The sequence below is a fragment of the Ursus americanus genome, chromosome 27 (assembly GCF_024610735.1).
Source record: "Ursus americanus isolate L20-20 chromosome 27, mUrsAme1.1.p, whole genome shotgun sequence".
Taxonomy (NCBI): Eukaryota; Metazoa; Chordata; class Mammalia; order Carnivora; family Ursidae; genus Ursus; species Ursus americanus.
In genome coordinates, this window is record NC_142153.1 from 29,765,026 (window position 1) to 29,780,275 (window position 15,250).

The 15,250-nt window shown below is 51.7% G+C and overlaps 1 protein-coding gene across 1 annotated transcript in view; it reads right to left on the bottom strand.

Moving 5' to 3' along the window:
- The window catches only part of MYOM2 (myomesin 2), an 82,085-nt gene that overhangs the window by 33,456 nt on the left and 33,379 nt on the right, over positions 1 to 15,250 (bottom strand). Inside the window, exons 14-23 of the mRNA XM_045811191.2 lie at positions 12,960 to 13,087; positions 10,739 to 10,922; positions 9,662 to 9,836; positions 8,301 to 8,422; positions 6,679 to 6,866; positions 4,775 to 4,901; positions 3,330 to 3,508; positions 2,170 to 2,284; positions 940 to 1,096; positions 748 to 854 (exon numbers count right to left, since the gene is read on the bottom strand). Coding sequence (XP_045667147.2) covers positions 748 to 854; positions 940 to 1,096; positions 2,170 to 2,284; positions 3,330 to 3,508; positions 4,775 to 4,901; positions 6,679 to 6,866; positions 8,301 to 8,422; positions 9,662 to 9,836; positions 10,739 to 10,922; positions 12,960 to 13,087 — 1,482 coding nt within the window. The remainder of the gene's footprint in view (positions 1 to 747; positions 855 to 939; positions 1,097 to 2,169; positions 2,285 to 3,329; positions 3,509 to 4,774; positions 4,902 to 6,678; positions 6,867 to 8,300; positions 8,423 to 9,661; positions 9,837 to 10,738; positions 10,923 to 12,959; positions 13,088 to 15,250) is intronic.

Sequence of the window (15,250 nt, forward strand, 5' to 3'; positions counted from 1 at the left end):
CCAGCCAGCTTGCCCATGGGGAACTTCGGGTTCTGCTCCCCAGGCACCAGGCCTCCCAGACGACCCCACATCTTAACAGAGGACCCTCGGACACTCAACAGCTCTAGAGACCCAGAGAACCCTGGACAGCTGACCATGCTGTCCAGCACGACGGGGCTCACTCTGTGTCACTGTGAGGCTAACCCGGACTGTAGGTCGGGTCCACAAGCACTGGACACAAATAATTATAATCCCCGGAATCACAGGGCTCCCCAGCTATGAACAGACTTTTCTTTCTGCCATCTCCGATTTGTAAGAGAGCAAGAGATTTTGACTATGCCGGTTGAATCTTATTTCACACACAGAAAATATATATTTTTTTTCTTTTACCATCCTGACTATGTAGTGTTGGAAGGAAAGGGAGGGTCTCCCATCGGTGTGTCTCGCATTAACCTCATGGTCTTCTTTGCTAATAGGCTACTCCCTGCTTGCCAAGCTACTGAAATGTAGCTAGAACCCAACTTTAAAAGTACAAGGGGGAGCTCGAGAAGCCACAGGTCCTGGACCAGCAATTTAGGTGCTGGACAGAGTACGAACTCTGGAGAGTTTGTTTAACGTCTAAGGGAATGTTGCTTCTGTGAACACTCCTCACCCCAGCCTCCCACGAACACATACCCGTTTTCTAAGCAAGCAAGGCTTTTCTACGTTAGTGTCAATCTTTCAGTGCCATATACCAAAGCAGGCGAGCCTCCGTCGTGTAGACATTACCTTCTTCGTCCAAGGTGAAACTGGAGGACACTCCGTCTGTGTCACTCACAGACACCGAGTAAGTTCCCAAATCCCCTTTATCCGGGTTTTTAAAGTACAGCTTCGAGCTGAAAGAGAACCATGGGACACGTTACTGTTTGTGTCTGTCTGCATCCCCAGTGGTCCCAGGGGCCGGCCCCCGAGGGGACTTACTGGTCTCCCACCGTCTCGATCCTGAACTTCTGGTCATCCGCAACCTCCTCGTAGGCTTTGCACCACGTGAACTGGGAGGCGTCTGTCATTTCCTGGCAGTCAAAGCTCAGGTAGATATTGCCTTCCTCGTCCACGCCAGCGCTGATCTCCTTCGTGCCTGCAGAGCAAGGGGACAGCGCGGCGTCTCAGGAAAGCCGTGTCCTCCATATGCGGATTCTGTGTTTGGAGGTGGCGGCCTGGTTTACACCAAATCATCTGCTTCCCCTGCATGGTCACCTAGGACACCGAGTCGGACCCACGGGAGGGCAAATGGCTCCAGGAGCAGGTGGAGGGCAGAGTGGACAGGGTTTTAGGTTGTCACCTCTCTGTCCGTTCCCTTCTCTGCATCCAGTCCTGCCGTGGAGAATGTGTCGGCCATAAAGACCCTCCTTCTCCCTGAGATCTGACCCCTGGCCACTGCGAGGGCCCCGGGCACCCCCTGATATCACCATACGCGGGCTCCTCCCTCCGTCCTTCTTCCATAGGGGGCGGGAAGGGGACCTGCTTGCTCCTTCTGACCAGGTGGACACCCGGCCCCACACAGGCCTGTCAATCTGCCCCTGAGGAAGTAGGGAGGGGGGACATGGGGGGGACGCATGGGCCTGGGCAGGTACAGACACTGTCGGTTACTGCAAAGACAGAGAAGCACAGAGCGCCAGGTGGCAGAGGACATGAAGCCAGTCCCCAGAAAGAGGAGCGACGCAGGGAGACGACACGGTCTCCCGGTTCGCAGATGCAACACTCCTTTCCCACGTTCCCTGTGAGCTGACCTCGCCCTCAGAAGCACTTCCCGCTGACACCCCCTCCGTGGGCCTTTGCCACTTGCCACCAAGAGTGTTACCAATGGCTTTCTGACTCCCCGTCAAAATTCAGCAGTAACATGAAAGACCATCATCATCCCCACATGCAGCTTTACTGCTCCAAATACAGATCCCCACCGACTGTGCACCATGGCCTCGGGGACTCCAATCCAATGCAGGGGTGCTGGGGCCATGCAGGGCTGGAGGGATGGCCTGTTCTGTCTGCTGCTCAACACCATCAACAACACGGCAGGACTTGCCTTCCCTGCATTCACACACACACACACACACACACACACACACACACACACAGAACACACACGCCCTCCCTCTGCACCCTGGCTCCTTGCAGCCTCCCGCCGTCCTGGGCAGCCAAGCAGTCACCTCTCACCTGGTCGGGCCTCCACGAGCACCGGCTCAGACGTGTCCGATGGCCTTCCCACCCCGCTGGCATTCACGGCCCGGACCCTGAACACGTAGGTCTTGCCCTGGTGCAGGTCACAGACCTTAGAAAGACAGAGAAAATGTCACATGGGAATTGATAAATGAAAAGGACTTTTTATTTTTCCACATTTTACTATGAGCATGTTTTTTTTTCCCCCAGCTGTAAGATCTATGCACAGTGAGCTGGAAAAGCAGGAGGCAAGACAGACTCACAATCATTCACAATCTGACTTTGCAAGAAGAAACAGACTCTCTTCAATTTTGAGATCTGCCTTTTCTCTTTGCATATTTCAAAGCAGAATTAAAATCATATATCCAATTTGCAACCTGGTGTTCATAGTCAACATAATTCTATGGGATGAAATATTATTTTAAATGTGATTTGTAACTGTGCAAGATCTCCCATCATTTGGACGCTTTGAAATTAAACCGTCTCTCCTTACACGTATAGCTTACATGTACTGTAATTTGCGCTGATATGTAAAATACCCATCAGCTGATTTCTCATCACTGATATTTGGCTAGATCTTTAGAAGCTGATTAGTTCATTCAGAAGTTCATATCAGAAGCCGATCTGTTTTTGTATTGTTGGGATTGCTGCCCAGAGGCTGCAGCCGTGTGCACAACGCAGGTGTGACCTTCAGTCAGCCTCTGCTGTCCACACCACACCACAGAGCCCATGACCAAGCAGGGAAAGCCACTGGGTGAGGGCAGCTGGGGCAAGGGGCCAGGGCAGGTGGTCTACCCATCCAAGGACGTGAGTCACAACCAACCCCAGTGATGGGTAAACTGTAGGTGCTACAAACAAAAATATCTGGAGGACAGAAGAGAGAAATGTGCACATTGCCATCCCATCAGACATATTACAGCTGCGTGTATATGTGTGTCTATACACGTGACTTCTACGAGCAATTATGAATGAAACAAGTTAAACGCAGGCCCAACCGCAGACGCACAGTGGCCATCACCCCCATGGAGACCATTCACAGCGGCATAGGACTGTTTGAGCTGCTTGGGCGGTTGGCCTGGTGGCTTCAAGCCTGTCTGCAGTAGGGATCAGAGACCCCATCCCGGGAAGACAGGGAACACGGGAAGGATCATTGTCACCTTTAAATAACGGTTGGCAGTTGCTGCCTCGTTCACAGTACTCCATTCTCCGGAATCCTCTTCCTTATAGTCCACAAAATACCCCGTAATGGGGCTGCTGCCAGAGTACACGGGGGCTTTCCACAGCATGACCAGGGACGTGTCTCTGACCTCACAGAACGTCAGATCATAGGCAGGACCTGAAAAGTCAAACGTAGTCTGTGCCGTGTGTGCATACACCAGAACGGGGTGCCTGCGGCCGCGGGGACACACGACTTCATCGGCACCACAGACGTCATGACTCTGCGTATTAAATCAGCCTTTCTCCACACTTGTCCCAGAGGACTGTACTGAACGTGGAGCGGGGAGAGGGGACAGTGTGGCCACCTGTTCCTGCAGCTCGACCATGCGGCATCTGCAGACTGCGGGCACCCTGAGGTCATTCGTGAGTCCACATCCGCACTCACGACTGGCAGATGCATCTCCCAGAGAGAACAGGTGCACAGAGCAGGGATACGCGTGTCACCTGCCCCCATGCGGGAAGCCTGTCTGCTGCAGATGCCCACCTCCCAGCTGCCTGACACACCTGCTCCTCGAGCCTCGAGCACATCACCTGCTCAGACCCCCAGAGCACTTCCACGGGAGCGGCACTGACTCTTTGGGTCCAGGGGCCTCGGGCGGCAAAGGGAAAAGGTACAGGGGCTGCATCTGAACTCAATCATGCCACATCCTTAGAGGGTTGCCAAGCCCTTTTGGGTGAAGCCCCAAAAAGGCTCTGGAAATTGGGATAACTTTCCTTCCACAGGCTTTTCTAAGGGGCAAATATTAGTTTCATTAAAACAAGGACCACTCAAGAAAAGAAAAGGAGGAAAACTACACTATAATCTGGGCACAAAATGGCTTGAACTTTAGGTCTGTTGTTTGGGCGTTGTTTTGTTTTGCTCAAAACAGGAGCATTTTACCCATTCCATTTAGGTTCCTGACCGACTGAATGCAAATAAATGAAGGCCCAGGATTTGAGAATGTATGAAAACAGCTTTAAAACATAAAGTCCTAATATATGTGGATTGGCAACAATCTCACATTTTCAAGCTAGAGGCGCCCAGGTCCCCACAGGGTCTGGGAGGAGAACCGGACCTCACACACTAGGAACCCCAGTGTCACACACCCTGTGTCATCATGCGGCCAGCACTGGCCACTCCTGCCCGGGGCTGCCTTCCCTCTCCCTCATGCGACCCCGCCAATCACCGCTCGCTCGTCACCTGCTCAGCCCCCATCCACGACCCCACGGCTGGGAACTGGGGCCGCCTCATTCCCAGCTACGCCCCACACCTGGCACAGGGTGGTGACACCTTAGCACATGCAGATGAAACGCCTGCTAGTTCTGGGGGTTAGTGACCGCGGCCCTGCTGACACCAAGCTCACGCCACAGAGGGCCACTCTGCAGTCCAGGAGGGGCCTCTTACCAGGCTCAGGCATGGTCCAGGCCTCACATTTGAAGAGCTCGCTGGGGTCCGATGGCTGCCCGATCCCGGCCAGGTTGACGGCGGCGATTTTGAACTCATAGAGTGAGCCTTCTGTCAAGCCCTCCACCTGCGCAGGTCACATTTAAATTAACACAGGAAATAAAAGCCGCATCACAGTCTGTCCATTGGAGGAAAGAGGGGATTCACAACTGACTCCCAGAATGAACCATGAGGGTGGGGGCTGTGCCAGTAAACTGGGCGGTGCGGTCAGGAGGGGCTGTGAATGCAGCTGCCGTGCTGTGGTCGCTCCAGGGAAATTCTCATTCCTCTGTCACTCTTCCTAGGGGGAGGCGTGACAATCACCCTCAGCAGATAGTGCCTCGGAGGCTCGTGGAGATGAAGGCCGCAGAGGGCGAGTGGAATCACGGATTGGGGCCTGCCCTCAAGCCCATATCCCTTCTGCGGACGCCAGCAGCTTGGTTGCCTCTGGCTGGAGACCCAAAGCCTCCCTGCCCGACAGCACCTAGCTACGTGACGCCTGACAACCTGTCACCATCCCCAGTACACGGGCTGCAGGCCCTCGGGTCGTGACCTCAGCCACATGAGGCTCTATGCCCCAAAGATAAAGGGAAGACCTTGACCAGAGCCCTGAGCCCTGCCCTACCATGTCTAGAAAATATCTGCTCCTGGACAAACACAGAGCCTCCAGAGCAAGTGTGTTTAAAGTCAACAGTGTGATTCCCTGCAAGACGGAGTTCACCTCCCAGCAGTAGCCGGAACTCTAAAACAGGAGTCAGGGCCCTCGTCCAGAGCAGCTCCGCACAGTGTTGGGGGCTGACCGCGTACAGACAGCAGTAATGTCACACACATGCACGCACACACATACACACGCCCATGTGCACGCTTGAATTCTGGCAACATGTACCAGAATATGGACAGATAAAGCGGGTGATCAATGTATGTGTTATACAAATCTACGTTATACAGCAGAACCGTCTACGAGACACGGACTATGCCCCTAAGAGTCTCCCCACAAACAAAAACCCAACCCCCATCATACAACTGAGTGTCCCACAGGAAACAGGTGTGTCATGCTATTGTGGTGACATGAGCTGCTGGGACCCACTGCTGACACCAGCCCAGGCACTACGTGTGTGCGCGCACACACACACACGCATGTGCACCCTCACATGCATGCACACACTCCCGCATGCACACACACATACTTACACGCTCCCATGTGCACACAAGTGTGCATAGTCCCGCACATGTGTGTGCACATACATGCACACATACATGTGAGCACACTCCCGCACACGTATGTGCATGCACATGCATGCCTGTGACCTACACTGCACAAACAAGCAGCAGAAGGCTCAGGGAGGCAGGAGAGAAAGCCCGTGGCTGTGGAGGGTTTGCGTCTGGATTTGATTCCAGATCCTCCTTACTTCAAATCAATATTCCTTCTCCTCTCTCTGCCTGGGCAGAACGCGTGTTTGGGCAAGTGACTCGCTCAGAGGCTGGACACACAAGCCTTGCTGAGCAGAACTGCGATAAACAAGCCACAGGCAAGGGCGCTCGGACCGAACACCTGCTGAGTGCCGACACACCCCCCCGCAGAACCACGCGGTGACGGGCTGGGGGCCTGGGGCTGCTCCCAGCGGGGACACTAACCCCCACACCACCTGCTTCCTTGCCTCTCCGCCTCCTCTCGCGTCCCAGAAGAAAATGCTTCCTCAGATCCAATTCGAGAGCTTCTCCCACGAGGTTGTGAAGTTTTCTGAATCCACTTTTGTTTCTGTGTCACATTATCCAATGCCCTTGAACTCTGAGTCACTGAATGAAGGACACTGCCCAGAATGGGAAACCACCCAGCAAAAACAAATGGACCCATAAGAACCAACCGTTAAGATCCTCTCTTTGATGGGCGAAGAGTTGACCTCGTGCCAGTTCTTATGGTGAGCCTCGCGCTTGTCTATGTAATAGCCAAGGATGGGTGCTCCCCCGCTGAATTTGGGCACCTTCCAGCCAAGGGTCATGGAGTGGCCATCGCAGTTCAGAAGTGTGACCCCATAAGGATGCGAAGGGACAGCTGCAAGGACACACAGCAGGAAGGTCACCCCGGTCTCCACCGAGGATGCCTGTCCTCCCCAGGGCCACTCCTGCCCAAAGGGGCCCCACACCTGAACCACCCTTCCATGTTTTCATCTTTTCCTTTAAAGACAGTAACTCTGTCATATCTATTTACTGCTATTCCTAAACACATCCTCCAATAAATAACACATACACACATACATCTTCCAATATTTCACTAACACGGGGGCGATAAATTATTTAAATCTGGCCTGGGTGGTTGAAATAAGAGATTTGTCCCCTTCCTATAAGGAAAACCTCAAGGAGGAGCTTTCTCATTACTTTCATGAAAAATAACAACCGTGCCCCCATGACCAGAGATGCTGCACATTACTGACCCAGCCAGTCTTAGTTTCCCACATCAAATCAATTCAAGTGAGTACAAATTCACATGAATTCATTTGGAAATGGATGGTCTTCTCCAAGGGCTCGTTGAGGGAGGGTGTGCCTCTTCTCCCCCAGGCCCAGCTCCGGGTGACCTGTGTCCCGTCCTCCTGTTACGTGAGAAATAGGTGACTGGGGGATGACCTATTCTCATCACAGAATACAACTGTAGATGATTGCTTTGTATTAAGTAGGAATGGTAATGTTTGGAAGTCCCTCCTGGGAAAAACGGACAGGTTAGAATAATGACCTTCAAACAAAAGAAGAACGATTTTTTGTTATATTGCCCACCTAAGTAGTATCAGATTGGACACTTCTTGGATTTTCCATAACATGACTTTTATGTGTTGTTAGGAGAGAAGGTTGAACTTCTGAAAATGCATTTAAAATTTAACTGGAGACAAAAGTAATTAAAGAACAACACATTTCTATCAGAAATGAAAGGATATCGGTACAATTCAAAATGAGTAGCATGTGACATTCATGCCCCCAAATGTCCCAGGGCATGTGTTTGCGTGTGGCCCATATTGTATGAAAATCACCGGGGTGACAATCACAACACCCACATTCCCAGGGCCCACCTCTGAAGTTGGGTCCCAAACTGTTTGGTTTGATCAAAATCATTTTTAACAATGACCACGAAGTTCACATCAACGTTTCGGATTCTCTGAGGTGACTGAAGCCCCTTGAGCTGAGACTAGCTGGAAAGGCCGTTTTTCTAGGTCAGCATCAAATCTGACAGAGACGTTCATCCCCACAGCACGCACGTCGATGTGGGTGCGCACACACACAGGGACGTGTGACCTGCAGTGAAACCACGCGTCCCCAGTGTGCGCTCTGCCGGTGTGTCACCACTCCTCCCTCACCCCCGTGTTTCTGAGACACGTGGCCGGCGGACGAGACGCCTCCCAGGACAACGTGTTCTCGGCACCCTGAATGTTTATTACCACAGAGCGTCCGACGTGCCGCAGAGCCGGACCGGGAGCAGCGTGGCCCACGGCTTACTCACTGAGGGCGGCCTGGACTTTGATGACGTCGGACTCCTGCGAGTTCTCGCTTGTGCCCACAGCGTTGACGGCCTTCACCCGGAACACGTACTGCTCGCCAGTCGTCAGGCCGTGCACCACAAACCTGAGCAAAACACCAGTCAGGGGTGTGACCACGTGCCTCAGCCTTTCCCCGCCCTCCTCCAGTAGAAGTAATAATCATGAGAACACTCCAAAATTTTTGTCACTGGGACTAGAAGGAGCTTCACTTTTTTGAGTTCTTTATATATGCATACTATATAACCACTTTCCGTTTCAACGTGAGTTAACGGACACAAATCAACAGCAGGGTCAGGAAGGAAGGCCGTGATGCCTGGTTACAACGGGGGCGGGAGCAGCACAGGTCGGGGACGCAGAAAGCAAATGCCCACGGATCCTCAGTACAGGTCACTGGCTCTGTGAGATGGCTGTCCCAGCTGTAAAATGGGACCATAGTCCCTACCTCCCAGCATCACTGCAAGCATCAAGTGGGAACCCGTGTGGGAGGACCTCCGCACAGGCCAGCGCCCTGTCTGCGTGAGCACGTCCCGCTCACCTCTAAGAGCCCGCAACCATTTAGTGATCATTTACACAACTCTGGCTCAAGAATGCCATTTTAAGTTTTTTGTCTTGAGATCTCTTTCTGCATTTGTTGCCCGTGGACTTGAAACAACATCTAACCAATACTCTTCTCAGTGATATCTTTCCTTCCTGGCCACGGCTTTTCCCAGGTTCTTTTTCTTAAAAAGTAGATTGAAAAGGGAAAGGTGGCTGAGCCATCCACGATAACCCATCCGCAGTGGAGAGTCTGACTGCTGCCTCTGTTTACCCGAGGAACATACCCTGGAGAGCACCTAATAAAGTCAGACACTCTGCACACTCGGCAGGAAGGGGGGGAGTAAACCAATGCCGGGGGCAAAGATGCTCTTCCCCATCCAGGATGAGCCGATGCCCCCCCCCGCCACAAGAGAGGAGATGGCCCCCCACTTTGTTTCAATTGGTGGCTAGAGCAGAGGACTGTCAGTTATGTGAACAAAGCCATTTTAAAAGTTTGAAAAATCAATACAGAAAAGTAAAACGCCTCTCGAGTTGCAGCTGCTGTTTTAACTTTCCTGTTGGAAGGTAAGCCTTAGCTGCTAATGACGCCAGAAGGGCCAAGGTTCTAGAGTTCTCTCATCAACACGCTAGTCGTTTCAGCCCCGTGCCCAGAACCAGCTTGTCAGCTTTCGAGTCCTGGCCCCTGAGAGCGGGGAAAAAAACAGACACTCGTGTAGGAGCCTCGTAGGTGTGTGGCTCCTAGTTGGCTGTGCGTTCTTCCCATGCAGTGAGTCTGGGGCCCCCGCACCTGTTGTAGCCAATGGGCTTGTGATTGCATGGCTCCCACACATTGGACCCCGCCACGCAGCAGTCCACGTAGTAGCCGAGCAAGTCCTCCTCGTGTTTCGGCCTGTCCCACTGCACCACGACTGATGTCTTCGTGTTCCGCGAAGCCAGTACCCGGCCGGGGGCAGAGGGGACAGCTGTGCAGAGGAGATAGAGCAAGGAAACATTAACGGTGTCTGAGTTCTGGAAGCTGCACCAGAGACCCTCAAGTCCGTTGTCCACAGGGAATGGCTCCCTAAATCTGGACAAGGAGGGAGGAGCAGGGGAAGTGGGTGGGGGGGGGAACGCTGACTCCTGGGGAGGCCAGGAGGTGCTGGACCCTCCTCTGTGTCTTCTCAAGTTCTACCTGATTCACAAATTATAATCATGCAGTCTCCTGTACCTGTCCCCCAGAACCACTAATAAGCATCTTCTCGTGACACACACGCTTCAGCTCACAGGGTAGTAACAAATTAAGGAGGGCACATATAACATGGAGCGCTGGGTGTTATACGCAAACAACGAATCATGGAACATGGAACACTACATCAAATACTAATGATGTACTGTATGGTGACTAACATATCATAATAAAAAATTTAAAAAAAAAAGAAGACACAATTCTATAAAGATTGGCTGGAACCTGTAAAGGGATTCAAAATCCAATCATGATTTGACCCTGGATTTTCTCTACAGGGCGATTCAGAATTTCTGTAATTCCTGTACGCCTAAATCTTCAGAGCAGGGAACTTCGGGCCACACGGGCCAGAAACTCCAGTGTGTTCAAGATTTTTCAAAAAGCAACTAATGCCTAAAAATATTTCTAATCCATTTATTAGTCTCATAAAAATAAGATGGAACTTTTTGGAGAAATGCTGAGTACCAACCAAAACACAGCAGAGAGATCTCCATGTCTTGTCAACTGAGATTTTAAGGCAGCTTGAATTTTGACTCATATACAATATTAGTTGTCTTTCTCAGCACAATGGAAGAGCATCTGACGTCCCTCACTTGGGGCCCATCCCAAACCATGGTCACTCACCAACACGGCTGTACTCACCGATCATGTCCTGAGCCTGGATGGGGGCGGTGATCTCCGACGGGTCACTCAGGCCATGCTTATTGGCTGACAAAACCCGGAAAACATATTGCTTCCCATCAGCAAGGTCAAAGACGGCATACCGAGGGGACCGCACGGCCGTCTGAGCGTTGACCCGCTGCCAGGTCCCGCTCCCAACCACGGACTGCAAAGAGACCCAGGATTTACATGAGGAAGCCAAGAATTCCCCAACAGCGTGGTGAAGGAAACACTCTGCTCTAGCTAGCCAAACTAATCTTCAGGGATGTCCAGGCAGTGAAGCATATCCTGGGCCATCGATAAATCGGTTCTGAATTTTATGAAAAAGGAAGCCAGTTTGGAAAAGTAGGTAAGAAATTATCCAAAGTTGGAAATGCTTACCAGTAAAAAAATTCTATGTGAAGGCAAATAAACTGTAAAAAAAACTTAGGGGAATTAATACATAGGTTATAGTTTCAGCAAAGTAGAATGAACTACAAAGGATTAAAGATAATTTAGGATATTCATAAAGTTCCATCATAACTCAGCTGGTCACATTTCAATTTAAAATTTTCACTATTTTAGGGGCGCCTGGGTGGCTGAGTCAGTTAAGCAACTGATTTTTGATTTTGGCTGAGGTCATGATCTCAGGGTCATGAGATTGAGCCCCACGTCAGGCTCTGTGCTCAGTGTAGAGTCTGCTTGAGACTCTCCTCTCCCTCTCCCTCTGCTCTTCCCCCTGCACTCCTCCCTCTAAAATAAATAAATAAATGTTTTAAAATAATAATAAATAAATAGAATAAAACTTTCACTATTTTGCCGCTAGTATCGTAGTAATAAGATAACAGCAGTCTAAATAACCAGCAATAGCATGAGACACATCACGATACATTCACACGTTTGAAACGTAGTCATGGGCTATCTTCTAAAGATCTTCCATCAGATGAGAGCAATTATACCATCTTGCTAAACGTGACACAGGATGCAAATTGTACCTGTGACGTATCATAGCCCCCACCACCGCTCTCCGCTGCTGGCAACAGCTGGCCAAGCCAAAGGAAGCCCCGGTGATGTGGCCTTCTGTTCAGAAATGTGTCTGCTAGGACTCGGTGGCAATTGCCTCCGGAGAGGACCCCAGGGGACACTCTTCCGCCTGGGACAGCCCACGTCTGTGTTGACCACTGGCTCTCTCGTGATGCAAAGACCGTACACTGTCACTCAGAATTCAAGAGCGAGCGTCTACCCTGCGTTGTTCCAGGGACAGCCACCATGTAACACAAGCGGAAGGTCAGAGGGTGGGTGTGCGTCCTGGAGCCGTGTCCCAGAGCCTGACAGAGCTCGTTCCGTTCCCATGTCTGCTCTGAGTCACCTGGCTGAACTGCACAGCGTTACTGTACCGTCTGCTACTGTCACCTGCCATCTTCCCTACGCGTACGCCGTGCCCAGCGCGCTGCCTACCACACTACAGTACCAATGTGGTGTCACAGAGCCAGTCACGGGATTGGAAGGACTCTAAAGGTTTCTCCCACCCTATCCCACAGCCCAGCAGCTGGTCAGCAAGCCGAGGAAGGGGTCCCGAGCTGCATCTAGTGCAACAGAACAGACTAAAGCAGAAGAGAGTCCTAGCGTGGAGTAAGGACGTCACTGCCTGAGACCTTGCTACTTATATGCATGTGCGTGTGTGTGCGTGTGTGTGTTCACGTGTGTGTGTAGGGCTGCACTACACAAGCTTCTTCTTCCCATGTGTCCAGAGCTAGTCTTCAAACCAAGGAGTCTATCACCGCTTCATCTGAAGAGTGAATTCCTGTATCAGACCGCCACCAAGTGGCCACATGGCTTATTACAAACTCCGAGCAGCCGCAAACTGCCCTCCTGCCCAGCTCTCTTGCAGTCCTCAAAACCTGCGCGCTAGAATGTGTCAGCAGGAAGAAAACTTAGAGACCCCCCATTCTGGTGGGGGCACTGGAGCCTGGAGACATGAAGTAACCGATTTGCTCATATGAAGGCAGCAAAGCCCAGACCAGGACAATGTCCCCCGATGCCCACGTACATGGCAGGGGCTCACCATGCAAGCACAGCTCAGCCAGTGCCCTCAGCTCCACAGTAACAGTGGTCAAGCCTGTGATGACTGACCCAATGGTTGCTCAACTCTAAAACACACAGAGTAGCACAATGTGAAATCCTACAGAGAGCTGCTGTTTCAGGAAACACGACCGCAGGGTACCTTCTCGATGAAATACATCAGCGGCTCCTTGCCACGGGGAGCAGGTGGGTCCCAGCTGAGGACAACATATGTTCTGCTGATTTCCGAAGCATGCACGTTGGTGGGAGGCCCTGGAATCTGAACGTCGCCTGCAGGAGTGATAAAGTCGGTTAGCGCTGGACGAACCCCAGGTCACCCCATTCGCTGGAGCCCATCTTCAGAGCACCGTCCCTTGGGTACATTACCAGGCACTAAAGAACTGCCATAGTAGGGTTGTCCTTTGCTTCATTTCTATTTTGGGACAGCAAGCCAACCATTTTTCCCAGCCAAGTATAATGCACTGGTTAAGATCACCTAATTATTTTTGTTTCTAATATAAGCCAGTTCATTTAAAAAGAAGAAGAGTCTAATCCAAATATCTTGCAGAGTTTCAGCTGGAAGGGAAGGCGGGAAGATTTACCCAGAAAAATAGGGCATTTAACCAGGCTTGGAGTTCTGGCTGTGCTGGGAATCTGTGCAGAGAAGGTAGGAGCGGTCCATGTTCTGCCAAACAGAGCCTTGTGGCATGTGATTATCCTTCCTCTAATGGCCCTCTCCGGTTACGCTCCTCATGCGCCATGCCCTCACAGCACTGAAACCGTGTATCAACTTCCAGAGTGCATGGGTTCTCCCTCCCTAGGTGGATCTGTGCCACGTTCCCAAGCACCGTAATCTATACCTATATGTTTGCAATTCTGGAGTGACATCCGTCAGCTTTTTGCAGATAACTAGGATGGAATATTTGCAATCAGAGATGTCTGCTGTATCTGCCTTGTGACGCACACCTTGTTTAAATAGGACTTAAGGTGTCAGGGGTGTTATGTTTGGATAGGAGAGCTTTTGCTACAAGGTGGAGGTTTTCCAGACCCACAGTCCCTGTTGTTGCGATACAAAATATTATGAGCTTCCAATTAGATTAGCACATAATTAAAATGGTTTGAACGTCCCCAGGACATCTCTGAGCCCTCCTTGATATCCAAGTGCTCCCTCAGGACTGTGCCGTGGGCACGCATTGGACAAGCCCGCGGAGACAGCACAAACAGGCCTGGTTTCATTTCACAGGAGTCCTGTTACGGAGCGTATCCCGTTTTACAGGCCCCGCGGGCACGGACACACGGCGTGGCCTTATCTAGGAGCATTCTGGCAAGTGGGTCAGGTTTCAAACAAGGAGTCAGGGTGTCTCCAGGGAAATGCCAGTGAGGGCTGGGTGGAACGGGGCCTCAGGACACCCAACAGGCCTGCTCTGGACCGAAGTGCTGTGTCCACACCTACAGAGATGCGGACACGGGCCCTGAAGAGAGAAGATGCAGGAATTTGTCCTCGGGTGACGCATGCCGAGCCCCCATGACTTAGTCCGATTTCCTTCAGAGGTGCTGGAGGATGCAGGGAGCCAACCCAGGGACCAGAGGGAGGCTAGGCAGGCAGTAAAGGTGGCGAGGAGAGGCAAAGCACCTGCACACAGAGCTACCTTCCAGACCTGAGCAACTCGCTGCTTCCAGACTCAGCACACAGCTTCCAGGCCCAGAGACAAGGGAATAAGAAGCATTTCATCTGCTGCTGGGGAAGGAGGAAGAGTCCGGTTTTTATCAGCAAGGAACCTCTGATTGGGGTCAGAAGGTTCAATCCTGGAGTCTTTCGGGACCACTCTGGGCCACACAGTAGCAGGAACACCAGAGATGCACAGATGACCCCAACCATGGGCAGAAGAGGAGAGGGTTCAAAGGGCCCCAGGGGGCAAGGAGAGGCCAGGGAAATGAGCTGATCTCTGTTGTGGACCCTCCTAACTGCTGAGAGGAGAGCACGGACAGAGAAGCAAATGAAAGCAAACCAAGCGGTGCCTGGGTGTCAGAGTTGTTTGAGCGTCCGACTGTTGGTTTCGGCTCAAGTCATGATCTCAGGGTCATGAGATCAAGCCCCGTGTTGGGCTCCGCACTCAGCGTGGAGTCTGCTTGAGATTCTCTCTCCCTCTGTCCCTCCCCCTCAAATAAATAAATCTTTAAAAGGAAGGGAGGGAGGGAGGGAGGGAGGGAGGGAGGGAGGGAGGGAGGAAGGAAGGAAGGAAGGAAGGAAGGAAGGAAGGAAGGAAGGAAGGAAGGAAGGGAGGGAGGGAACAAGGAAACCAAGATGAAAGGAAACTCCAAATGCATCACCCAGGGTATTATTCCCCACGGACCAGGTGCCCTGAGTAATGGGTGCTGCCAGAGCCTCTGCTTCGGTCACATAATGCATCTCACAAGTCACATCCACATGGGGTGAAGATGGAGCTCAGAAAG